Raw genomic sequence first — 25,966 nt, forward strand, 5'->3', positions numbered from 1 at the left:
TTTAAAATCACATTTTAATTTAAACGTTGATGTTTTATTTATCTTTATTTTGTACCTGTAAGTGTGTTATTGTTCAAACTATTTATTATGTTTAAAGTGGCTGACAATAATACATTTTCGTAATAATAAGATTTTATCTGCCATGTTTGTGAACTGTGCTGAGCTGTAGCTGCTTATTTAGGCCCACCATGTATTTCAATACCTGTCATTATCGTGGTACTTAGAGAGACAATGTTTTCTGAGGTGGTACTTGGAGAAAAAAGTTTGAGAACCACTGGTTTAGATTGTTCTGTATGTTCATATGGTTTCAGATCTAAATGGGGCAATTCTTTTATTTATTTTAGTGTGTAGTGTTAACAGAAACAAAGCTGACCCTACAGAAACGAATCAACCATTTCTGCCACACTCAACAGCCTCCTATTAAGGTACGTTTATTTTCAGACACATTTGCACACATATAAAACTTTCTGTTTGGATGCTTTAAATGTGTTTTTGTTGCAGTTCATTGGCTGTGATGTGTTTGGGATCTGCTCGCGGGTGTTCTGTGATTTCGGGGAGACGTTTGAGGTGTCTGACCCTACAGGAGAAGAATCAAAAGAAATTTTTATCCAAAACATCAGTCAGGTAATGAGAGCACCACATTATTAGAGCTTTTGTTGCATTAAAGGCCCTCATATACTGATGGCAGAGATCTTTTTTTTGTTCTGTGCTTTGAGCTTCACGATACTGGGAAAATATGTGATATGTAATATTGTTTTTAAGTATTGCGAAATTTCCTGTGATATACAGTTGAAGACAGAATTATTAGCCCCCCTGAATTATACGCCCCTGTTTTCTTTTTCCAATTTCTGTTTAACAGAGAGATTGTTTTCAACACATTTCTAAACATAACAGTTTTAATAACTCATTTCTAATATCTGATTTTTTTTTTTTATCTTTGCCACTTACCTGTTAATATGTTTTGGTGCGATTATAACTTGTTATTAAAAAAAACACGACTGAATGTGTGAAAAAAGAAGTGAGGTGTGTTTTTGATGTTGCTTGACTTAATCAGCTGCATATTGTGCGCGAGTGTTGCTTTTGAATTTGGTATAATTGTAATATTTAATAATATTGTGATTTTCAAGATTTGTGAAGTCATACAGCACCAGATAACTTGAAACAGTGACCACAAGTCTCTCTTCTATCTTCAAAAGTCTTCATTGTCATCTTGACTACACAAACACTGCTGTCGCTTCAATGGAAACCCCACCTCTGCTTTCATTTGATTAGAGAATAAAAAAGGTGCGACTGACATAACATACTTTTTCCACTCAGAGTTTTTTCAACTGCAAGTGCACAGCGTGCAATGGCAAAAACGCGAGGTGCGGCAGGTGGTTAAAACGCAAGGCACGCAGGGTGCATAAGCAGCGCACAAAACTCTGCAGCCGTTAGTAAATCATTCAAAAAAGGCACCTCTCAACCCAAAATTGCGTTCAGTGTGATCAGCCCCTAAGACAATACTCTGATTAAGAGTCTACCAAGTAAACAGCAATTTTTGATTACCTTAATCTGATTAATATCATAATCGAACTAAACAAATCGAATTAAGACATGTAACAGCCGAGAGGAGAGGAAACGTCTTGCCAGCAGGTCAAAGGGGCCACAGTAAGAGAGAGAGAAATGGAGTTTACTTTCATTTTTTCCACAGCAGTGAAATAGGGGGGTTTTGCTGTAACTTCATTGTCAGTGAAACACCGTCCAGCAAACACTCCAGTCCAGTGAATTGTGCAGAGTTTCTCTGTCTAGTTACTCGCGCTCACCTCCCTTGTCATAGTACGCTACCTCGACATAGCACATATAAGATAAATGACGTCAGTACATTATAACTGGTTATGATTATTACTGAACCAATACTGAGTTTTCTGCGTCTGCATCACGGTGCACCAAAGAAACAATTAATTTTAACATCCCTAGAGATAACGTTATGTAACGTTGCATTTGTTTTGTATCTACCACTATGCTCACACATAGAAAACAGGGGATGGCAATATAAAAAAAAGGTCGCACTTTATATTAAGTGTCCTTAACTACTATGTACTTGCATCAAATAAATAAATACAATGTACTTACTGTGTTTATAATGTATTTGAGAACACTTGTGGTGCTTTTGAGTTGGGATAAAGGTTGGGTTATGGCATGGGTAGGTTTAAGGGTGGGTTAAGGTGTAAGGCATGGTCAACTGTGTTTTTACAAATGTAATTACAAATGTTAATTAAAGATGTAATTACATACATGTATTTAATCAAGCATAAGTACACATTAAATACATGTATTTACACAATGAGTACATTGTAACAAACTATCAACTCCTATGTAAGTACATATTAGTTAAGGCCACTTAACATAAAGTGGGACCAAAAAAATCTTAAGGGAGCTAATAATATTATATATAAACCTCATAAATATGGAACTAAAAAAAAGAAGAAGTAAAAACTGCTTTTAATTCAGCCTAACTGAAAGCAATAAGACCCTGCCTTATAAAAATCACTTGGGAAATATTAAAAGAAGAACACGAAATTGACAGGAAGGCTGATAAATTTGCTTTCAACTGCATATATTGAGGCCTTTATTCATTTCAAGTGAAACATCATTTTTGTAATTTCCTGCCTGATACACAATCACAGGGCAGTCCTGGTGTTGTGACATGTATGGACAGCCGAACACACGGCCTTCAGACGGGACAGAGTGTTTGTTTGAAAGAGATCAACGGCATGACTGAACTCAATGGTACCATGCACCAGATTACAGGTATAAACAAACCCAGACTTCATCATGTTCAGTAATGTATCAAACTGGCGTATCTAACTGTGTGTGTGCGCATTTAGTTCTGTCTCCCTATACCTTTGCGATTGGAGACACTTCATCATTCCAGCCATATACTCACGGAGGATTCTTCCGCTTGGTCAAGATCCCCAAAACCTTCAGCTTTGTATGTTAACACCACCTTCAGTTCATTTTATTAATAGTGGAGAAGCATAACAATTCACTTTTCCTCTGTCTATGGCTTGTGTAGGAGAAGATGGAGCAACAGTTATCTGATCCTCGGCTCCTTACTCCAGACTTCAGCAAACCAGAGGTCAGAAACAGTCTCAATCTAATTGCTGGAGTTAAATTTTTTTAAACAGACTTTAAGGTTTAGTTACTTATGTCTTAATAAATAAATGTGTTCTTATTTATTCAGGTCCCTCTTCAGCTCCATGCGATCATGCTAGCTTTGGATGCTTTCCTGGAACAGCATGCTAGACTGCCCAATATTGGGTAATTAACTTTTACTCTGAAGTCCTAATACCTGATCACTGTGCTTTCAATAGGTTTTTCTACTCTTGATTAGGGACCGGGGCAAGAGGTCCTGGTTTCTATAAGTGAAGAATTTTGAATTTTTTCATTGGCTGAAATAGTTAGCAGTGTGTTCAGATTTTGATGTTTAGAGCCCTATGAAAATATTTCGTAAGGATGCTGGATTCTGTTCCCTTGTTTATTTATGATTCTATTTTATTCAATTATTTATTTATTTATTAATTTATTAATTTTCTTTTCAGCTTAGTCTCTTTATTAATCTGGGGTCCCCACAGTGGAATGAACCGCCAACTTATCCAGTATTTGTTTTATGCAGGGGATGCCCTTCCAGATGTAACACATCACTGGGAAACACTCATACACACTCATTCACACACATACACTACGGACAATTTAACTTCTGCAATTCACCTATATGTTGTTGGGGGGTGGACCAGAACACCTGGAATAAACCCACGCTAACATGGGGAGAACATGCAAACTCCACACAGAAATGGCAACTGAACCAGCCGAGGCTCGAGAAAGCCACCTTCTTGCTGTGATGTAATCGTGCTAACCACTGCGCCACTGTGACGCCCATTATTTATTTTAACTATTAATCTTTAGTGCCCGTGTTATTTTTATTTGTAATGACTTAAATAAACCAAAACTTTATGAAATATTATATTTATAATAATATTTATAGAATTTTTACAATTAGGAAACACCATATTTTGGGGATTTCTGTAGTCTTTAATTTCTCCAACAAAGTAATGCACATTCATGTGAAAATTAAAACAAAAAAGTATGGCAATAATTCATAAAATAATGAATTAATAACTTTATTATTAACATATTATTATAACTTTAAGAATTGCATTTTACTGTACAGAAGTAACATATTTCTGCTACAATTTCAAAGTCAAACTTTTATTTTGAAGGGTTGTAGTAAAGACCTTGATATGATTTGAAAATTTTGTTTATCTTGACAGCACACAAAATTGAATTAAATTATTATTGTTATTAAATTTAATTATTATGTGTAAACACTAAGTTGCAGCTAGAAGGCCATCCGTTGCATAAAACATATCCTGGGTAAGTTGGCGGTTCATTCCGCTGTGGCAACCCATGAATAATAAAGGGGTTAAGCCGAAAAGAAAATGAATGTAAACACTAAACAATATGCAGCATTCTACATAATGCTCCTCATAACTGTATAATAAAAATCAGTTGTTGCATCTTTCATTTCTCTTTAGTTATGATTGACATGAATAATTAAAAGTGATGGATTATTTTTCTTGTTTGTCTGTAGTTGTTTGCAGGATTCAGAGCTGCTTCTGAAATATACAGAGGAGATCAGCAAAACACTTAAAAACAAGGTCAGTTTTTTGTTTACATGGTAACCTCTGTTGCTTGCAGCTTCATGTTTAAATGTTAATGAGTCTGTGTTGTCAGGTATGCATAAATCCGGATCTGGTGAGGTGTGTGTCGCGCTGTGCCAGAGGGTGTTTGTTTCCTCTAGCGGCGACAGTGGGGGGCATCGCTAGTCAGGAGGTCTTAAAGGCTCTCACTGGGAAGTTTTCCCCTCTTCAACAATGGGTAAGGAATACATAAGATTTAATACGGTAAATTAATATTACAATATAAAAATGTTTATTCTATTTTAAAATAAAAAAAGCATAAAGTAAGTCCAATTTGGTGCTCAGAAAACATTTCTTATTACCAGCGATGAAAACAGTTGTGTGGCTTTTTAACCCTGTTTCTTAAAAAAAAATTCAAATAAAAAGAGCCTTTATTACAGATTTAAAAAAAAAATCATAATAATAATTTACTTAATAAATTGTATTTTAATGTTTTTATTTAAAATTTAAATTGAATTAAATTGAATTCATCCTTGTTTAATGAGACTTTTAAATTTTTTTAAAGACGCTAGACCTTTGAATGATTGTGTTTTATGTTATTATTATGACAACACTATTCATTTCTATGTGTGTTTATGCAGTTTTATCTGGATGCATTAGAGGTTGTACAGCCCCTCCAGTCTCTTCCTGCTGAGGAATTTTCCCCAAGGTAAGTGTGATGCCAAATATTGAGCCCCACAAATATATATTGTTAGTTCATATGTTTCTACAGCATTTTGGGAATTGTTAAAGGGTGTCTGCGGGGTTTTAAAAAGTATTGAAAGTCGATAAATCAATGTAGAGAAATTAAAGGCCCTTGTAATGTATTAAAAAGTCTTAAATGCTGGTATTCAATTTTAGATAATTTTTGTTTATGCAATGTATGGTTGTATACTGAAGTTTGCCTGAATTAAATCTGCGAATATCAGGATGCTATGTAATTTATGAAATCAATAAAATCTTGCTAGGTTTGACATCATGCTGCTTTGTTTACTGCAGAAACTAAGCCAACAGCATTATTTCTGCAGATCCATAGGCGCCAAACCTGCTGAATTAGCTAGATTTAATAGATTTTTATTTAGTATATCAATAATGTTTTAGTTTTGGATTAGTTTCTTACATTAATATTTAGTAAATATACTGTAGTTTAAAATATCGCCAGTGTTTCCAGTTGAAAAGGGGTTACAAGGTCTTAAAATGTATGGAAAGAGTCTTTAAAAAGGTCTTAAAAGGCATTGAATTTCGCTCTCTGATTCGTGTATATACACTCTATGTTATATAAACAATATATAACCATTATAAACCCTTATTTTTTCCCTGTTTGTCACACTTTCAATTTAAATATTAGTCAAAGTCAACACAAGTAAACACATCGTGCTGGTTTAAAATGAAGGTTTTTATTGATAGGGGAAAACAAAATACAAATACACTACTATATAAATTCAATAGCTTTACATATATGATAAAACATTGTCCTCTCAAATAACACTGTTGTGCCTTGGAGCTAAAACAAAAAGTTTAAGAGGGCTGTAAATGTTGTTTTGTCATGTTTTGTAGGGGTGACCGGTACGATGCATTGCGGGCATGTATCGGCCAGTCGCTGTGTTTGAAACTGCACAAGTTTCAAGTCTTCATGGTGAGTCATAAGTGCAGCAGATACAGTAGAAAATTATATATTTTTAATCCTGTAATACATCAAACTTTGAACTAGATACATGTTTTTTAATCTTAGTATATACTTCACATAGATATGTAATTCTATTGTTATAATGTGAATATTGTAGGTGGGCTGTGGTGCTATTGGCTGTGAGATGCTGAAGAACTTGGCACTTCTGGGTGTGGGATTGAGTAGATTTTTGGGAGAGGTGAGGATATGTATCTGACAGGACTCTTTATTTTTGTCCTTCTCAGTTAAACGAAGAAGGAATAGTTGGTGCCTTTTTTAGAATGTGATTCTTTATTTTTAGATTTGCATCACAGATCCAGATTTGATTGAGAAATCCAACCTCAACCGACAGTTTCTCTTCAGACCACACCATATACAGGTATTTAATTCATGTCTGTGGCCCTTCTGTTACTTGATATTACAATGCAGTAAATTTGGAAGGGGATTTATAGTTTATGCCCTTTTTTATAAGATGTAAAATAAATCTTTGATGTCCGTAAAGTGTGAAGTTTCAGGCTACAATGGCATATGTAGCAGCATAGTAGCATATTTAAAAACAGGACTAATGTCCTATGATACTGACTGAGAGAGAGATTGTCCCCTATAGGCGGGGCTTTCCCCCTCTGAAATCATGTACAAAGGAACAATGTCAATCAAAGTGTTTCTGCAGATTAAGTGTGATTATAAAAAACGAAATTAATATATTTTCACCATTTAAAGCTGGTCATATTTACAGACTGTTGCCACAGAACTGTGTTTAAACCAGTGGTAGGCTGTTATCGGCGTTGACACGCTGACTCTTATCAGGCAATAAAAGAAATATCACAGTTTATCTATTCTCAAAGTTGGGTTGGGAGCTGGGTCTGTTCTACGCAAGCTATGATGACTTTCTCCTTGATATTTTAGCGCTGATGTATACCTGGCCGGTGAACCACCTGACAAAAAAAGAGCCCTTCTGGATCTTTCACTTACTTCGAAGACACTACTGACTATGTTTACATGGACATTTGTAGTCTAGTTATTTGCCTTAATAGACAATAATATAATTAAGGTGTTTACGTGAAGGGCTTTCATGTAAGAGTTTCCTGTAATTTTGGGTGACTTTAACTGCACTTCGGCAGTTACACTTTCACTCATGAACATTTCATTCATGCCCCCATAACAAACTGGGGTAGTAAACGCAAATAAGGAGTAAGGACTGCTGAGAGTGTTATGGAATTTATTAACGCACACCAAACAGACAGAAAAAACTTCTGCATTTCCCGATGTGTGTGTGTGCGGTCCTTTACAGCAACTGTGTGGATCTTGTCGGAAAATATGGCGAAAAGTTCTACATGATGGGAATAGTTTGTTGTAGGTAATAGTTGATTGCAGTGTTAACTTCAATAATGCTGCTAATATATGCATACGCCACATCTTAATTCCATTTCTGTTTAGTGCAGTTATGATTTAGTTAGATTAAGGTGATTATAAATCGCTGTTTTGAGCTTATGTAGGCCTACAGTTCAAAATTCATGTTTTACTGATTTAACAGTTAGTAAACACAAGTACATCTTATTGAACATCCCTTATTTTCATTAACATAGTAGAAGAGTTTCTCAAGCAGTTTGTGATGCATGTTGGAAACCGGAGATGAGCCCCTGGTCTAATGTGCCACCTGGCTTGAAAAACCTGTTCTCAAAGGCCTACTTTTAGTCATTTTTTGAGTAGCACACATATTCTGAATGCATTCGGCAGAATTCAAATGAGCCATTTTAATCTAGATTAATTCGAAGATTAGAGTGAGATTAATCTAGATTTAAAAAAAATAATCCATGCCCACCTATGGTTTTAACCCCTTTCAAAATGAAAAAAAATGGCCTTAAATAAAGACATAAACATTATTTTTAGAGGGAACTTAATAACTAGTTATGCGAAATACTCAACACATTTGCTGCAAACGTGTGAAATTTGCCTCGCAATCACGTCTTCTATGCAAGTTTAAAAAAAACTTGAGTGTAAAGATCAAGAAAAACATCCTGTGAGTAGTTTAGAGCAAGTGTGTGTTCTCTTCATGTTTGGTGTGAACTCAACATAAGTGGTAAGATAAAATATTTTGCGATAATGAAGTGTAAACTGGCACATTTCTCCATGAATTATCACTCATGAATGAATATCCACTTTTTTCCCTCTTAATCCTTTCTGTAGAAACCCAAAAGCACTACAGCAGCAGAAGCTTCATTAGAAATAAACCCAGAGCTGCAAATACACGCTCATCTTCATAAAGTGTGTCCTGCTACAGAGGACATTTATAGTGATGATTTCTTCTCCCGCCTCAATGTGGTGGTCACCGCACTGGACAACGTGGAGGCACGGAGATACGTGGACAGGTAATTCATTATTAACAGCAGATGTCTTTTCATTTGTTTTTCATTTTTAACGTGTGCTCGCTTATTCTTCAATGGTTGATTTGTGAACTTGCAGCCGGAGTGTATCCAATCAGAAAGCTCTGTTAGACTCAGGCACAATGGGTACGAAAGGGCACACTGAGATCATCGTTCCAAACCTCACCGAGTCCTACAACAGCCATGTGAGTTTATATGATTATGTGTGTATGTCTATATGCTATACACTGTGACTATATACAGTTGACATCAGAATTATTAGCCCACTTGAATTATTAACCCCCACTATATTTTTTTACCCAATTTTTGTTTAATGGAAAGAAGAATTTTTTTCAATATTTCTATACATGATAGTTTTAATAACTAATTTCTTCATTGATTTCTTTCATCTTTGCCATGACAACAGTATATAATTGTTAACTAGATATTTTCAAGATATTAGTATTCAGCTTAAAGGGCAATTTAAAGGCTTAATTAGGTTAATTAAGCAAATTAGGGTATAATATTAATAATTAGGGAAATAATTCTTGCTCTGTTAAACATTATTTGGGAAATAATGTACACATTTGCTTATTTGTTCTATATATTTTCATATATGCATGTGTTTGTATGTGTATATGCGTACTGTATATATGTCCCCCTCTATCAATGCTAAATTAATGATAATTGTTGAGTTGACCCTGTTTTTTTTTTATTTGAGTGTTGTTAAGATAATCAATTGAGTCATATGACTGGAGCAATAGACTCTCCTGATCACTGTTACCCTGATGAAGGCAGTTCTTTGCCGAAAGATTAGCCATGTGAATAAAGGCTTTTTGATATTTTCCACATCTTTTGAGTGCGTTGGACTGATTTTTGTTGTTTGTTCTGAAGAATCCCTTGCCCAAAGAGCTCCGACAAAATATTTAAGCTACCCCTGAGCGCTTTTTGTTTGTTTTTGGATTATTATTTGGGAAATATTTGAAAAAGAAAAAATTACAGGAGAGCTAATAATTTTGACTTCAACTATATATATATATATACTATTCCCACTCAACTGTGATTACTTTCTTTGTTAGAGAGACCCACCAGAAGAGGAGATTCCATTTTGCACTCTAAAGTCTTTTCCTGCTGTTACTGAACACACCATACAGTGGGCCAGAGACAAGGTCAGTTTCAAGCACTTTGTTAAGTGTCTCCAGAATTTTGAGAGTCCAATGGTTCTTGGGGTCAAAAAGAGAAATGTTGTACAGTATTTTTGTGTATTTTTTACAGGAAAATGCAACAATTAAAGCAAATAATATTATAGGTTTTGATAAAAGATGTCACAAAAACAGTGATTTGATAAAAAAACACATCCCTGCAAAAGCCTGGGACTGATTATCACACTAAAATATCAGGCCTATTTAGTTTGTGGAATTTTTATGTCGATCAAGGTCATTTTACTTGTGTTTTAACAACCTATGAGATTATGTATCTTTAATTTCTTTAAACAATTATTTTGCTTTGCATAGACTTAGTTAAGGATAAAAATATATTTAATTTATTTGTGCATATAATTTATTTCTTTTTACAAAAAAGGTACCCATTATTACTGCTGCTATTACAGTTTAGTACAGATATTTTAAATAACGGTGTGTTTTGTTTTTGTAATCAGATCGTTAAAAAAATCATTGAAGATTTGTATTTATCAGCCTGTATATATCATTTAATGGTATTAGCAAAAAAGTTGATGGTGCATCCATAATTTACTAGAAGGGTTAAGTTTTTTTTACAAATATTTTTAATAGGTCTCTATTTATTACCAGGTAGGTTAGTTTTTATGAATTTTAATTAAAAAAATATCTTTTAAAGTTTTCTTTTTATTATTGTACTATTTTAAACTTTACTGACTGCTATCAGACTTATGTCCAAGGCTTACATGATCAGGATATTCTAGGATGTGATACATAGTAACTTAGATTAAAGACATCAAGTAGTCATAATTAGCTCTAATTAAAGAATCCCTCATTAACCTTACTCAGTGACTCTTTTTCAATATGGATGGTGTGCTTCTTCATTTCTGTATGTGTTTGTTTAGGAATTATGGCTAATATAAAAGTATTATGGGAGTTTTCTTTTTTTTAATTTACATTTTTCTCTACAAAAGATGTGACTTTTATGATTACTTTTTTGTTTGTTGAGATTTAACACATAAAAGGTTGCCAAGTTGTAAAAAAAATGAACATACATTAAGTTTTTTAAGATCTCATAATTGTGCTTGAAGATGTTTGATTGTTGTTTTTTGTGGTTTTGTTTTTCTTGTGTACAGTTCGAGAGTGCTTTCGCCCACAAGCCCTCAATGTACAATATGTTCTGGCAGAGTCACTCATCAGCTCAGAGTGTTCTACAGGTGAGGATGTTTACTACATACACGCTTATCTAAACGCTGTGATATAGCCTTGTTGGAGTTGTCTAAATCCAGTGCTTGTGTGTGCAGAGGATGATGGGTGGAGAGAGCATGGAAGGATCATTTCAGGTCATTAAGTTGCTGAGTCGGAGACCTACTCAATGGGATCACTGTATAACTCTCGCTCGACTCAAATTCGACAAGTACTTCAAAAGAAAGGTGCTGGAACTGCAATGCAGAAAGTAGATTTTAATCAAATAAAGAAATAAACAGTAAAAAACACTATTAATTTAGGCATTTAAGGCAAGACATTGCTGGTGAATAGGTTAAAAGAATGGACTAATAGTTTTCTCCAGTTGACTGATTACAACAGGAATTGCAAACATTTATGCTAATAAGGGTCAGGTACCGAAACCTGGTGCCATTATAGCACCGGTATCTTTGTAACGGGTATGTACCGGATCAAATCCGCATATGAATTTTGATGCTAAATTTTTGTGCCACTGGTGCTGCGACAAGGACGTAAGTAGCATCAAAGGGGTGCATCAAAGGCATCTCTAAACATTTCATTCTAAACAACTTTAAGGGAATACAGACAGGCGATGTCAGGCGTTTGTTATTGTCGAAAGAGAACAGACACACGCAACGCGCATAGTACATCGCATTCAGCCCGGTTTTCGGTGAGCAAGAGCGACACTCTTCAGATCAACTCGCATGATCGCGTTCATTAAATTTGCTTAAACTAAGCATTCTAAAGCGTATTTTACAAGCAAGGATTCTGATACAGCAATGTGCTTTATAAAAGTTGCTTTTAAGGGGGAAACATGTCAAACTTAATGACACATTTGAGGGCTCAAAAAGGCAAAGGAATGCCTCTCTCGCGTGCTCTAGGTGTCATGTGCAATCGCTCCCGTGGGCACTCGCTCCCTCTGCTTTCGCGGCACTTGCTCTGTCTGTGACGGTGCTGCGCGCATCAGTTCCCCGCATTCGTCAGTAGTTGACGCCCAAATTGACACAGGTAATAAAAATATTAAACTTCAGTCATGTTCATGTTGTGAAACACTATCAAAATGTCCACCGTTGATGATATTAGACGTCTGTTTTCAATAGCGATTTTAGCACTTTTAATATAGAAAGTCCTAGGCTATGCAGAGACCATTATTAATCAGAAATCTTTTGTACATAGTTTTACATTAGAAAATGCAGTCTTGAATTTACAAACAGTCGACAAGTACCAAAGAACAGATGTAAGACATTGATCAAATGTAGTTATCAGTCACGCTCATGTAATTCATATTCAACTTGTTGAGTTTTCCCTTCATTCATTTTTGATTTCCTTCTTCAACTCATGATTTATTTACAACACATTTTAAATAGTTTAGCTAACTCGTTTCTAATATCTACTTTTTAATCTACCCCATAGTGACAGTTAGTGCATACTATTTTACTAGTTATTTTGCAAGACATTTATATTTAGACAAAGTCACTTTAACTATTTTATAGTCTTTTATTCAGTATAAAGTGTTATTTAGGCTTAATCAGTTAACTACGAAAGTTGAAATAATTAGTCAAATTATTTTGTAACTGATTTGTTGTGAGGCGAGGCAGTGGCGCAGTAGGTAGTGCTGTCGCCTCACAGCAAGAAGGTCGCTGGGTCGCTGGTTTGAATCTCGGCTCAGTTGGCGTTGCTGTGTGGAGTTTGCATGTTCTCCCTGCCTTCGCGTGGGTTTCCTCCGGGTGCTCCGGTTTCCCCCACAGTCCAAAGACATGCGGTACAGGTGAATTGGGTAGGCTAAATTGTCCGTAGTGTATGAGTGTGTGTGTAAATGTTTGTGTGGATGTTTCTCATAGATGGGTTGCGGCCTCCTTTCTTAAGGAGACTAATAATACTGACCTTATTGTATTTAAATTAAAAACTGCTTTTATTCACAAAATAAACAATGATAAATAGGACTTATTATGACTCCAGAGTAATCATTTTTTTAGGAAACACTTTGAAAATTTTCAGAAGCATTATTTTAAATGAATGGGAGGGCAAAATAACTTGACTTCAACTTTAGGCCTGTCTGTTAAAGTTTCCACCCCCCCCCCCACAATTTTAAAATGCAATTCTTAAATTCATGCTAACCAACAAATTAAATATATAAGTAAATATATTAATGTAATTCAAATATATAAAATATGAATTGATGTTTACTTTAAACTTTAATTATATTGTTCTATTAAAATAATTTTTTAAAAGATTTTGTCAAATAAAAGATTTTTCTAGAGTTATCCACCATCATTTTGTGGCTCAAAAGTATCGGTTCAGGCACCGTTTTGGCACCGGTATCGTTTTAAAAGTATCAATTTAGCACCTGTAACAGAAAACCCCAAATGATACCCAACCCTAATGCTAATACACGTTTTCTAAAATGTAATGTTTAAATATGCAAATGAGGCATTATTGTATTAAATATGCACTTAATTGCATACATTTCAATCTTTCAAATCTGAACGTAAATGAACTTCAAATCTAAATTTAATGAAGTCAGGTTCAAAATTTTGTTTTCTTTTTCTTTCCTTTTTTTTTACTTGTTAGATTTAATAGTTTTTCAGTTCATTTTCATCACAGAAAACTATGTGAACAACCCGAATAACAACAGTAAAAAATTAGATTAATATAATGTAGTTGTATATAACTATATAATATTGTTGTATATAATTATGCAATGTATATATGACAGTATTTCTTTAAAACACTTGAGGCTATAGATATGAATAAATTGTGAAGTTTGGTGTTTGTCTGCTGAAATGCAGATTTATGGCTTTGTTTATGGGAAAAAAATCTATTTGATAAAACAGCCTTTAAAATGCATCACAAGAAACACTTAAAAGTGTTTTGGATGTTTACTTGACATATTATGTTAAAAAATAAATAAATATGAAAAGCCATAATGCCCAAAAATGGACAGGTGATAAATAAAATATTTATCACCCGAAAATAAATATTTTGCCATCAGTGTCTTGCCTTAAATATATTTTTAAAGGTGCTGTATGTAAGTTTCTGACTCTTCTAAAGCATGAAAATGCCATAATATGTTTGCAGATATTTAACATGCCAAATGAACATTATGTTTATCTGAAAAACAATTCTGAAGTCAGATATTCTGCTTTGAAAATGTCGGAAAACTTGCCGGAACTGATGTGTTTGTTTTATATATATATATATATATATATATATATATATATATATATATATATATATATATATATATATATATATAAATTTTATTTATACTTAGTTTATTTTTACAATACAGAACAATAATTTAACAAGAAGAAAAAGAAAAAAACATGCAGACATATATCATTACATACATACACATGTCAATATGCACATATATACTTACCTATATATATACACACACATATATACTTGCATGTAGAAACAGTAAAAAAAAAAAAATTTATAAATAAATGAAAAAGATAAAAGCCGAACGCATAAGATTGATATGTCTCTTCCAATTACCTTTAACTTAAATGGGGATGTCTTTATATTCCCTATTTATCATCCTTTTTTCATAAACCTTCCTGAAAAAAATCTGCTTTCATCCTCAACATAAATGTCAGTTTTTCCATTACATAAATTTCTTCAATATTCTCAAACTACATTACATTTCAATGTTGAGTCTTTAAGCCAGTTGTTTGTTATAGTCTTTTTATTTTGGTTCTTTTAATCCACCCAATGCCAATTTAGCCAATTATATTTCATTCATTCAGTAAGGAAGGCTCTCGACCAATGACTGTAAAAAATATGGACGACGCGACAGCCCTTTTTCCCATTGAACGCCTTGAGGGCAAAACGCCTGCTTGACGGGCACAAACTGTCGCAAAAGACTGCTGAAATTGGAGCCAGACATGCGCAGAAGGATTGTCTGATGGAGCCAGAGGAGGAGCCGCGAAAATGAGCAGAGTCGAGCTTCCAATCAAACGCTTTATGTAAAATCAACTACGCCCCCCGAACTTCTCAGCATGCGTTTGCTGTCATATCAACACAAATGGATGTAATAACGTTAACAAATATGAGGGTTTTATATATTCAATCGCGCCAGCTGCAGGCCGCAGCGCATAACTTACTCGCGGCGTCGCGGGCTGATTCCGGCTCGCATGCGGCAGCGCCTGCTCGCTCGGCCGCCGCATCTGGCTCGATTGACTCGGGCTGGAATTGGGTAGTGAGTCCAGGCATCCGGAGTAGGTCCAGCAGAGGTAACATTAGTCAGTCTGAGCTCTAAGAGATAAGTCTCCGGCAGGCGAGAATCTAGCCGGAACTGTGTTTTGCTATCTGGGTGGCTAGGCGTGTATCAGCAAACTAATAAAGCCCGAAAAAAGCCCTGAACTTAGCGAATAAACAGTGTTCCACCAGGATCATGTATGTCAGAAACTATAGTTTACTGCTGAACTCATTTTGTCATGGTAAAATAACACAGAAATCGAATAATAACATTTCAGTCTACTTCAGTCTCCTGCCGAAGCTCAGACGCCGCGCTTTGAGAAACTGTCAATCACAGCTGTCAATCACGATGACACGCCCAGCTTTAAATTACTGCTAAAAACAAACTGTTTACAAAAATGAAGATCTGCACCTATTTCAGCACAATAACCAGTGCCTTAATCGACCAGAACTATCTTTCGGGACATTTTATTGCAAGTGTAATATTTTTTTTTATTTGGGCTCAAGTCTCCTTCATTAACACGGAGGAGGCGGGCTTTATGACTTGTACTGCAGCCAGCCCCCAGGGGGCGATCTAACGGCCGAAACCTTCAATCAAACGTAGGCTTGCGGCACACTTGCTCTCGACATGTGTGTCCACTACCAAAATGCGACCTCCGGTGGACAATAGCAGATTCTGAAATGAGACCCAGAGGTTCACATGACGTGGTTATTAATTAGCAAATAATATAAATATTACGAATGTAAACATTAGTTGAGCAGGTTACATTGTAGCTCATTGACCTAACAACACACTATGTGATGAGATTTGCAGTAACAAGTAATTGGGCCAATTTGCACCAGATGAAACACGACAGAAGTTTAAATACATTAAACAGAATAGTGCACTTACTACACTTCAACAAAATATTAAGGTTTACAATCTAATTAATACATATCTGGCAACCTGCGCTTGTGTTTGTTTTGAACCAGGTGTGCAATACCTAGTTCACCCACTGGGTGTCAAACTTACATACTGCACCTTTAAATAGTGATAAGCTTTGGAATGCTTCATCATATACAGTAGTAGGCTACTGAATTTCTTTTAACTTTTCACATTTTTGCTTTAATATTTCAGGCATTACAACTACTGCACTCATTTCCATTGGACACACGGCTAAAAGATGGCAGTAAGTAATCTTCACTCCTGCGGAAGAATTCAAAAAGTGAGAAAAATCGATGTCTTTGCCCAGCTGAAGTGTTTCCCTTCTATTTTAGGTCTGTTCTGGCAGTCTCCAAAACGACCACCTTCTCCCATAGACTTTGACCTCAGTGACCCGCTGTGAGTCTCTCAGTAATTATTTATAGTTCGTTGTTCATAGCTAAAGTGAGCATTCATTTTTACTGCAGTAAAACAAAGAATCAGGTGATGTGTGAAAGCTTATGAAAAAATCTCTGTTTTGTCCTTCAGGCATTTTGGTTTTGTTGTCAGCGCAGCTCGCCTTTTTGCTGGAATTTATAATATTCCATACTCAGAAGAGGTAAACAATGATTTACACAAACTGCTGTCTACTTGTGTGGTGCCTGAAAAAGTGCATGGTGTGCAATATTTATTGTCTACAGCAATATTATAATTGTTGCCTAAACAATGTGTGAGCTGAGATTTTTGTGTATGTTGTTTAATTTGCAGAAAACAAACTAAAAACACTCAAAAGTGTTCACTGCATGATACAGAATGTTAAAATGAGCCTGTACTGAACTCATAAATATCCCTTGGGTTTGGGTTTATGTTTTTTATATTTATAAAAGATGATATAGTAAAGTGTGGAGTTAGCATGTTCCCGTTGTGGGTTTCCTCCGAGTGCTCCGGTTTCCCCCATAAGTCCAAAGACATGTGCTATTGGTAATTTGGGAAGTCTAAATTGTCCATAGTGTATGTGTGTGAATGAGAGTGTATGGGTGTTTCCCAGTGATTGGTTGCAGCTGGAAGGGCATCCTCTGCATAAAACATATGCTGGATAAGTTGGCAGTTCATATCACTGTGGAACCCCTGATTAATAAAGGGACTAAGCTGAAAAGAAAATGAATGAATGAATGATGTAGTAGTAATATGACCCATGCAAGAGTGCCGCTATCTTGAAAATCAGTTTTTTAAATTTGATCTCAAATGTGATAATGATTTTAGAAAACAATTTTACAAAAAATTATTTTACATTTAGCTTAAAAGGTTGAAATGAATCTTGCTGTTCACTAACATTATGAGCAAATGATTCAGTGATACATTCATAGAGATGCTTATTTTCTGAATGAATCAGCCATTTTGAATGAATCATTTGAATTTATTCATTAAGACAGAATAAGAATTAAGCTCATTAATGCAGGGACTTGCTACTATATTGATATTTCTTGATCTGTTAGGCTTAAACCAGCCAAGAAACAATAGTATTTAAAAAAACTAATATTGTTTAACTTAATAATTTAAACTCAACAAATAATCCAGATAATTTTCAATATTGCACACTCCTACTTTTTGAAGTAATTGTTTGTAAAGTTTTGTTGCTATTTGTCTTATAATGTTCTATTGAATCATTTATAGCAACTTTCCTACGAGGATGTCTCCAGAGTTTTAGCTGAAGTGGATGTTCCTGAATACAAACCAGCTGAAAAGGTATCTGTTCATTCACTTTGTGCATGTCTGATTGTACTCATTCTTAAACACAACAACTTTATAAAAGCAATCAAAATAAAACAACATTATTTAACTTTGCATTTAGGTCAAAGTGATGTGACTTAAACAGAGTTTGGCACATAAACCTGCTTATAGAATTAAAATCGTAATGCTCTAAATGTTTTACTGGGATTCCTGCCTCTAATAAAGAGTAACAGTTGGATTCTGGATCAAAGAAAAACTTGATTTTTATTTTAGGGAAATTAATTTTTAACAATAATAAACTCTTTGAAGACAGACCTGTTGTGCATTGCTAACTTAATTTGTTGAACTTTAAACGTGATTTTATCTGTTTTAAAATTTTTTTGTTTACCTTTAATTCCTTTAATCTTTAATTTCATCAGCTCTTAGACAATGCAAAAATTAAAAAGTCCACCAAGATGAGGCGTGGAGGTAGTGTTTTTTTTTTTTTTTATAAAGCAATGTGTAAGCTTTTGGACCTGCATAGGTGCATTACATTTAGATCAGCTTTTAGTTGGTCAATGGCGTGGTCTTTTTTAGTTCCTTAAAATAGCAATGCGCCAACAATGTGTTTTAACAAACCTCCTTTATAGGCCGGAACACCCATGAGTCAGCAAAGTGATGCAAATGGATTTTGCTATTTAAGCAACGTGGTGCAAAACGTGAACATTACTATTGCGCTGGTCTGAAATTAGCAACAAATCGCACCATACACAACGTGCACCTTATTGCGCCGGGAGTATGATAGGGCTGGATGAGTTTCTTTCTTCTGCTGAACACAAACAAAGTCATTTTTGAAAATCTTGGAAACCAGTAATCATTGACTTCCATAGCATTTGTTTTACTTACTATGGAAGTCAGTGGTTAACAATTTCCAAAATTCTTCAAAATATCTTTTAGGTTTAACTGAAAAAATAAAATCATAAATAATAAAATAATAAATATATAATAATAATATAATAATAAATAATAAATAACTTCATAAAGATCTGGTGAATAAAACTGTAAATTTTTACATTTTTGGTAAACTATCCAAGAGCCAAATATTTGTGATTTTCTGTGGCTTTACCGAATTTCATCACTTTTGTGTGTTTTTTATTTCAGCATATAGAGACTGACGAGACTGTTAAAAAGCCAGATCAGTTGAAAATAACAGTGAGCAGTGAGGAGGAAAGAGAAGCCATTTCACAGCTACAAGAGGCCATCAACTCCAACTTAGTAACACCTGGTGTGTTTATAGCACACAACATATAACAAACAGTTCATAACAAATCAAGATGCTCAGCTTCCACACATTTGTACTCACATTTTACTCTTACTTTAGAGAGACTATGTATGAGTCCGCTGTTCTTCGAAAAGGACGATGACACAAATGGACACATGGATTTTGTAGCATCAGCGTCAGCCCTGCGAGCTCGTATGTACGCCATTGAGGCCGCTGACCGACTACAAACCAAACGAATAGCTGGCAAAATCATCCCTGCGATTGCTACATCTACAGCTGCTGTCGCTGGACTGGTGAGAGTAAAAACTAAATGATTTCAGTGAATATTTGAGTGCATTGCTGTGTGGATATATGATTGCTTTATTATTCATTCCCTTTAGGTGTCGATGGAGTTGATTAAAATTGCTGGCGGTTATGGATTTGAGTTGTTTAAAAACTGCTTCTTCAACCTGGCCATTCCAGTTGTGGTTCTTACAGAAACAGCTCAGGTCAAGAGAACCCAAATCAGGTAACAGATCAGTGCTTGTGCATAGATACTTTTCAGGGATGAATAGATGCACTATTCCTGGCTTCATGTAATTGGATCTTTTTGTTTTGACCAGAGATGATATTTCATTTTCTATCTGGGATCGTTGGACCATCTTCGGTCGTGAGGACTTCACCTTATCTGATTTTATTAGTGCCGTAAGGGTGAGTAACATTAAGGGCTCTATTTTGACGATCCATGCACAAAGCGCAGGGCGCAAACGCTTTCAGGGCGTGTCAGAATCTATTTGCTAATATAAGGACGGAAAAATCCACTTTGTCTAAAAGGGCTGAGTTTATTTTCTTAATGAGTTATAGGTGTGTTTTGAGAATAAACCAATCAGACTCTCATCTCCCATTCCCTTTAAGAGCCAGTTGCGTTGCGCCATAAGCACATTTGCCATTTACATGGCGTAAAGTAACTGTAGGTGGAAAAACTGAGCATTTCACTAGCAAGAAAACAGTTAAACAGAACATCTGCAGCGAGAGAATGAGAGATGAATTATTAACTTTCACTTTCGCTCTCGTGGATAGGGAAACCTTTACGCACAGACATCAATTAGCCTATAAATAACTAATTTCGTTTGTTAAGCGCAAATATTTGTTTTAAAACAAAGTGTGGTCAAAAACCTGAGTTATATCCTAATACACATGCTATGCCCCATTTGGTCTAAAACCTGACAGGTGGGCAAATCTAAGATTGTTTTTAATTAAACAAATATAAATATTGATATAATAAATAATACTGCTAATAATAATAACATTATACAAAAGCAAGTTGTGATAAATAAACTGAAAAAGCCTCCCGAGATAAAGAAGGCTTGAAGGCAGTAGTTTTTCATGTTTATGTAGGCTAGAAAATAATATGTTTTGTAATATTTAATCCTTTATATTTATATCCTACAGTATATAAATCCTTATTATATCCTATATATATATCCTTAATATTTTAATTCTTTTTCATATGTAAAGATATTTGAGTATTGCCCTAAATCTTGTGTGCATTAAGCAGTGTAAGCGAGGCGCACAACTAACTCACTCTGCGCTCGACTTAAGACCGGCTTTGTTTTGGTCTATTGAAAAATCTATTATAGTTTCTCAAAATATCAACGCCCCAGCAATGCGCCTCAGAACGCCCTCCTTTTTAGACCAGAATGGCTATGGCCGCACATATGAGCGCAAATGCATTTGCTATTCAAACAGCGTGGCGCAAAACATCAAAACAACTCTTGCGCCAAGCTGAAACTAGCAAACAACAATTGCGTCGCGCCTTGCGCCACATTGCACCGGGGGTATGATAGGGTCCATAGTCTGCTGATCAATATTGTGAAGGCCACTTCAGCTTTCACAGACAGATGGACAAAAATATTTAGATAAAATTACATAATAGCAGTCATGTTTATTAATGATATTAACCAGTTATGTCACACACAGTCTACTATCTTGATGTGGGACTAATTTAGCAACGCTTTAAATATATGAACGTTACTTGTAACATAGAAATAAATAAACATTTTGCATATCATTAATAGTTTGGTGGTATTGTTATACAAATCAGAACCTCTGAAACTACAAAATTTGAGCAAACTTCGTTGAAAATGTAAAAAATTGTGAAAGAAATTGAAAACTTTGTTTAGCAAAAAAATGTATGTTTAAATTTATATATATATATATATATATATATATATATATATATATATATATATATATATATATATATATATATATATGGCTGTTTCCTAGTGTTGGATTGTGGCTGGAAGGGCATTCGCTGCATAAAACATATGTTAAATAAGTTGGTGGTTCATTCCACTTTGGCGACCCCTGATTAATAAAGGGACTATAAGCCGAAAAGAAAATGAATGAATGAGTATTATTATTAATGGTAATAGTAATAAAAGCAATAGTGACTAGAGTAATAATTTCATTTAAAACTACATACAGTAAGTAGAAAATAAGTATTTTACTTTTTTTTACATTTAATAAATGCCGCCTTGATAAGCAGAATGATTTTATTTAAATTATTACATAAAAAAAAAATATATATATATATATATATATATATATATAAAACTGACCCAAAACTTTTGACCGGTAGTATATATATTAAGGAAATATTATGAAACACAAAAGTTATCAGCATTGAAAATAGTAATAATAAATGTTTGACCACTTAATTAGCATTTTATAATACATTTTGAAGTATCATATGACTGAAGACTTGCTGAAAATTCATCTTGAATATCCCTGTAATAAACCTTAATATATGTTCAAATAGAAATGTTTTTACAATCATATTTGTTTTGGTAATATTTCCCAGTATCACTATTTTTGACTATTTTTCATTTAATAAATTGTAATAAAAGTGCAAGATGCTACTTTGAGAAAGCAATACAAATTATTTATTAGCTCCACAATTTGCTAAATTTTGGTAGTTCACAGTTTTCTCTCTTTTTGTTTGTTTAAACAATGGCATCCTAAAATTATTATTTTCTTTAAATCTTTAATACATTAATAACACTCGGGTCTATATTATGTTGCCATTTGCCAGGAATTCAATACTTTTTTGCACACTACACAGCAATAAAGCTTTTGTTTCATTTCAGGAGAAATACGGGATTGAGCCCACCATGGTTGTTCATGGAGTGAAGATGCTGTATGTGCCAGTTATGCCAGGCCACAACAAAAGACTAAAACTAACGTAAGGCTCAACAGAAAAATAAAAAATACGAACTGAAAAAAAGATTGCATACTTCCAGCTTCTGTTTCAAAATGTAACATAATGCATTTCTCCAACCATCTCCCTGTTTCTCCTCTCCTTACAGAATGCATAAACTGATCAAACCTTCATCAGGAAGGAAATATGTCGACCTGACCGTATCGTTTGCCCCTGAGGTGGATGGTGATGAAGATCTTCCCGGTCCTCCAGTGCGATATTACTTCAGTGGAGAAAATGAAAGCAGCGAGACAGCCTGACACACACACACATACAAAACTCAACAAACACTCTTCTCTCTTGCCCTGTGGACCACAAGTGAAGTAGCACTTGATCAGACTCAGTGTACATAGTGAATTTTTGTTTTCTACTGGTTTAATATTTTATTGCACAGCATTGCCTGTGCAGATGCCTTAAGATAATTCTATTGTACTTCAATGTGGCAACAATGACTAATATTAACGCTCTTAAGAGTAAAACTAAAAGAAAGTGTTTACACGACTTTCCCCAGGGCTTAAAAGAACACTCCACTTTTTTTGGAAAGCTAAAGGGGGAAGCCCTTTTAGCTTAGCTTAGCATAAATCATTGAATCAAATTATTATCATCTCATTTAAAAATGATCAAAGACTGTTTATAGTTTTGCTATTTAAAGCTTGACACTTTTGTTACATCGGGTACAAAGATTGACGAAAAATTAAGAGTTGCTATTTTCTAGGTCGATATGGGTAGGAACTATACTCTTATTCCTCCGTAACAATCAAGAAACTTTGTTGCCATACCATGGCTCCAGCAGGCACAATCATAGTACACAGAATCTAAAAATAGTTACCAGGTTACTCTGTAACAGCGCTGCATAATATTGTTGTGCCTGCTTCAGCCAGTAAAGATTCTTGAATGTTACTCATGAATGAGAGAATAGTTCCAGGCCTAGAACATAGCAACTCATCATTTTTTTGTCAGTCTTATTACACAGTGTAACTAGATCTGGGGTGTCCAAACTGTGGTTGTCATGCTGAGTCTAGCTTCAAGACACTTCAAGTTTTTAGTATATATAATAACAGCTTGATTAGCTGGTTCATGTGTGTTTAATTAGGGTTTGAGCTAAACTCTTCAGGACACCGACCCTCCAGGACCGAGTTTGGACATCCCTGAACTTAGAGAGTCGAACTTTATATATATAAAAAAAAAGCAAACCTCTTTTTGAGCAAGGTGCTAATCTAACCTGATTCAGTGATTTATGCTAAGCTAAGCTAAAAGTGCTTCTGCCAAACGCAGATATTGGCAGAATGGATTAAAAAATTGTCTAAAATGTCCACATGAAAAAACATGGAGTGTTCATTAATATTGTTCGATTGTCTAAAAGTCAATAGACGGCTTGTAAGAGATAAAGAGTCATCATGAATAAGCGGTTATTTATTTGCACATATTTTGGGAGGATTTTAAGGTTTGAGAGGTTTGTCAGTCACTGTAAGCAACATAAAAACCAAAGATTTTGCTTCTGGTTTCAAATATTCATCAGTGGCTTTCAGCAGCTCTTCACGACTGGTTTCCCATGAATGAGGCTGTCAGGTCTTTTGTGATCTTAGCTGTCAGTGAGGACAGATGAGGTAAAGAATTTCACCTCTCTCGTTACGCCTACCATGATGGTCATAATTCATTATTGCCACTAGAGGGTGCTATAAGTAACAGCTTCGCTTTCTCATCTGCTACTATCAACTTCAGGTTAAAGTATATGAAGGTCAAGGAGGAGAATCTGAATGATGAGATTTTATATAACTGGCAAAGATATAGACATCATCTCATATGTCAGTGTATATTCATATCACAATTCCAATCTGCATGTGGACACAAATAACAGGTCTTTCACAAGTTTCACGTTGCATTTGTAGTCTTGTTAAACGTCATTGAATCGTCCTAAAGTGTCCTTTAGGCAGGTGGCTGTTGCTTAGCACACTGGTTATTGGCAGTAGTAATTAGAAATCACACACACACACACACACATAAACAGCTAACCGGATGATATGGTTTGAGCTTACAGTGGAGATGTTTGAATGCATAATGAAGAGGAAAAATAGAGAAAAGTTTCTGATTTGATCCCTTTAAAATGACCTTCAGTTGCACAGACTTTCCTCTAATGATGTCCTTCTGCTAATATGATATCAAAAGAAGATAAATCAGTGATTGGAACATATGATGTCATTGTGACTAAAGTAAACTACAAGAGTCCAATAAATTAAAATTTCAAATCAAATCTCAATGTTTTCATTCTTTTTTATTTATTTATTTATTGTTTTTATCTTTTTTCACCCATTCTTCCAATAAACTCTTTAACTAAAGAATATTAGTCTTCTGAATTGTTTTAGGGTAATTTAATTGACTACAATCTAACAGGTTTAGTCAAATTGTAATATATGAATTAAACAGTTATCCAAAATACAAAGAAATGTATTAATCTGGTAATATGATTAAAATAAGATTTGAAAACGCATCTATATTTTTAAAAGACTGCCAAGAAACAAGAACATGGTCGTCAATTGAATTAAAGACCAATGCTTGTAGTCACCTTGTTTTACAATGCGGAAGCAAGCTCTTCTCTGTGATTGTTTTATGACTTCCTATTCATTTGCATATTGGTAAATGATTGAGAATAACAAATGCCAGTAAATGATCAAACTGCTTGCTCTAAAGCCGTGTGTTTATGACAATGCATTCATATTGAAATAATACAATAAAAACACTAATTTGCATCATCAAGCAGCATAATGAGCTGTATTTTTCGCAGCTAAAAATCAATAAAAGTGAATAGGCATGGGACGATAACCGGTTTCAAGGTTTACTGCGGTTTAGAAAAAGTCAAGGTTTTAAAATCGCTCAAGTTTTCTGTTATACCGTTATTATGTATACTTTTTTATTTAGTTTTTAGGGCATCAGTGTCTCCAGCAGAAAATGAACATCTACACCAAAAACTAGTGGTCCAAAATATTTTAAATGTTTCTTTAAATTAATACATAATATATTTAATAAAATATATTGTGTTCAATGGGGGGGGGGGGTGTTGGGGAGAGATAACCTAATTTAAAATTTTTTAACCTACTTTTTACCCAGACATTTAGAAAGAACTTATTTTAGAGCAGTTACCACAATACCGTGATATTTGTAGCCAAGGTTATCTTACCAACAGAATCTTAAAGTGAATAAGACTGGAAGTCTCAACACAATTTGGTTACAATGGCTGTGCCAGCTCATATGAAAAAAAAAAATATATATATATATATATATATAAATATAACATAAACATATGTGTGTGTGTGTGTGTGTATATATATATATATATATATATATATATATATATATATATATATATATATATATATATATATATATATAATATATAATATTTTTTTTTTAAATGTATTTTATTTTTTATAAATTTCATTAGGTGGTGAAAATCTATAATTTCTCATAGTTTTGTCATTCAAGTCT

General features: G+C 34.4%; 1 protein-coding gene across 1 annotated transcript in view; it reads left to right on the plus strand.

The window, feature by feature from the left end:
* Window positions 1–24,734, plus strand: part of uba6 (ubiquitin like modifier activating enzyme 6) — a 38,993-nt gene extending 14,259 nt beyond the window's left edge. The window contains exons 7-33 of the mRNA XM_021476288.3: window positions 345–425; window positions 502–624; window positions 2,667–2,790; window positions 2,868–2,971; window positions 3,056–3,118; window positions 3,224–3,300; window positions 4,631–4,697; window positions 4,774–4,917; window positions 5,321–5,388; window positions 6,276–6,354; window positions 6,503–6,583; window positions 6,686–6,763; window positions 8,572–8,753; window positions 8,848–8,953; window positions 9,827–9,916; window positions 11,059–11,139; window positions 11,227–11,355; window positions 16,467–16,518; window positions 16,607–16,670; window positions 16,800–16,869; window positions 17,925–17,996; window positions 19,122–19,245; window positions 19,342–19,535; window positions 19,623–19,750; window positions 19,845–19,932; window positions 22,374–22,468; window positions 22,593–24,734. Coding sequence (XP_021331963.1) covers window positions 345–425; window positions 502–624; window positions 2,667–2,790; window positions 2,868–2,971; window positions 3,056–3,118; window positions 3,224–3,300; window positions 4,631–4,697; window positions 4,774–4,917; window positions 5,321–5,388; window positions 6,276–6,354; window positions 6,503–6,583; window positions 6,686–6,763; window positions 8,572–8,753; window positions 8,848–8,953; window positions 9,827–9,916; window positions 11,059–11,139; window positions 11,227–11,355; window positions 16,467–16,518; window positions 16,607–16,670; window positions 16,800–16,869; window positions 17,925–17,996; window positions 19,122–19,245; window positions 19,342–19,535; window positions 19,623–19,750; window positions 19,845–19,932; window positions 22,374–22,468; window positions 22,593–22,743 — 2,715 coding nt within the window. The 3' untranslated portion in view covers window positions 22,744–24,734. The remainder of the gene's footprint in view (window positions 1–344; window positions 426–501; window positions 625–2,666; window positions 2,791–2,867; window positions 2,972–3,055; window positions 3,119–3,223; window positions 3,301–4,630; window positions 4,698–4,773; window positions 4,918–5,320; window positions 5,389–6,275; window positions 6,355–6,502; window positions 6,584–6,685; window positions 6,764–8,571; window positions 8,754–8,847; window positions 8,954–9,826; window positions 9,917–11,058; window positions 11,140–11,226; window positions 11,356–16,466; window positions 16,519–16,606; window positions 16,671–16,799; window positions 16,870–17,924; window positions 17,997–19,121; window positions 19,246–19,341; window positions 19,536–19,622; window positions 19,751–19,844; window positions 19,933–22,373; window positions 22,469–22,592) is intronic.
* The last annotated feature ends 1,232 nt before the right edge of the window (window positions 24,735–25,966 follow it).

The sequence above is a fragment of the Danio rerio genome, chromosome 1 (genome assembly GCF_049306965.1).
Source record: "Danio rerio strain Tuebingen ecotype United States chromosome 1, GRCz12tu, whole genome shotgun sequence".
Classification (NCBI taxonomy): domain Eukaryota; kingdom Metazoa; phylum Chordata; class Actinopteri; order Cypriniformes; family Danionidae; genus Danio; species Danio rerio.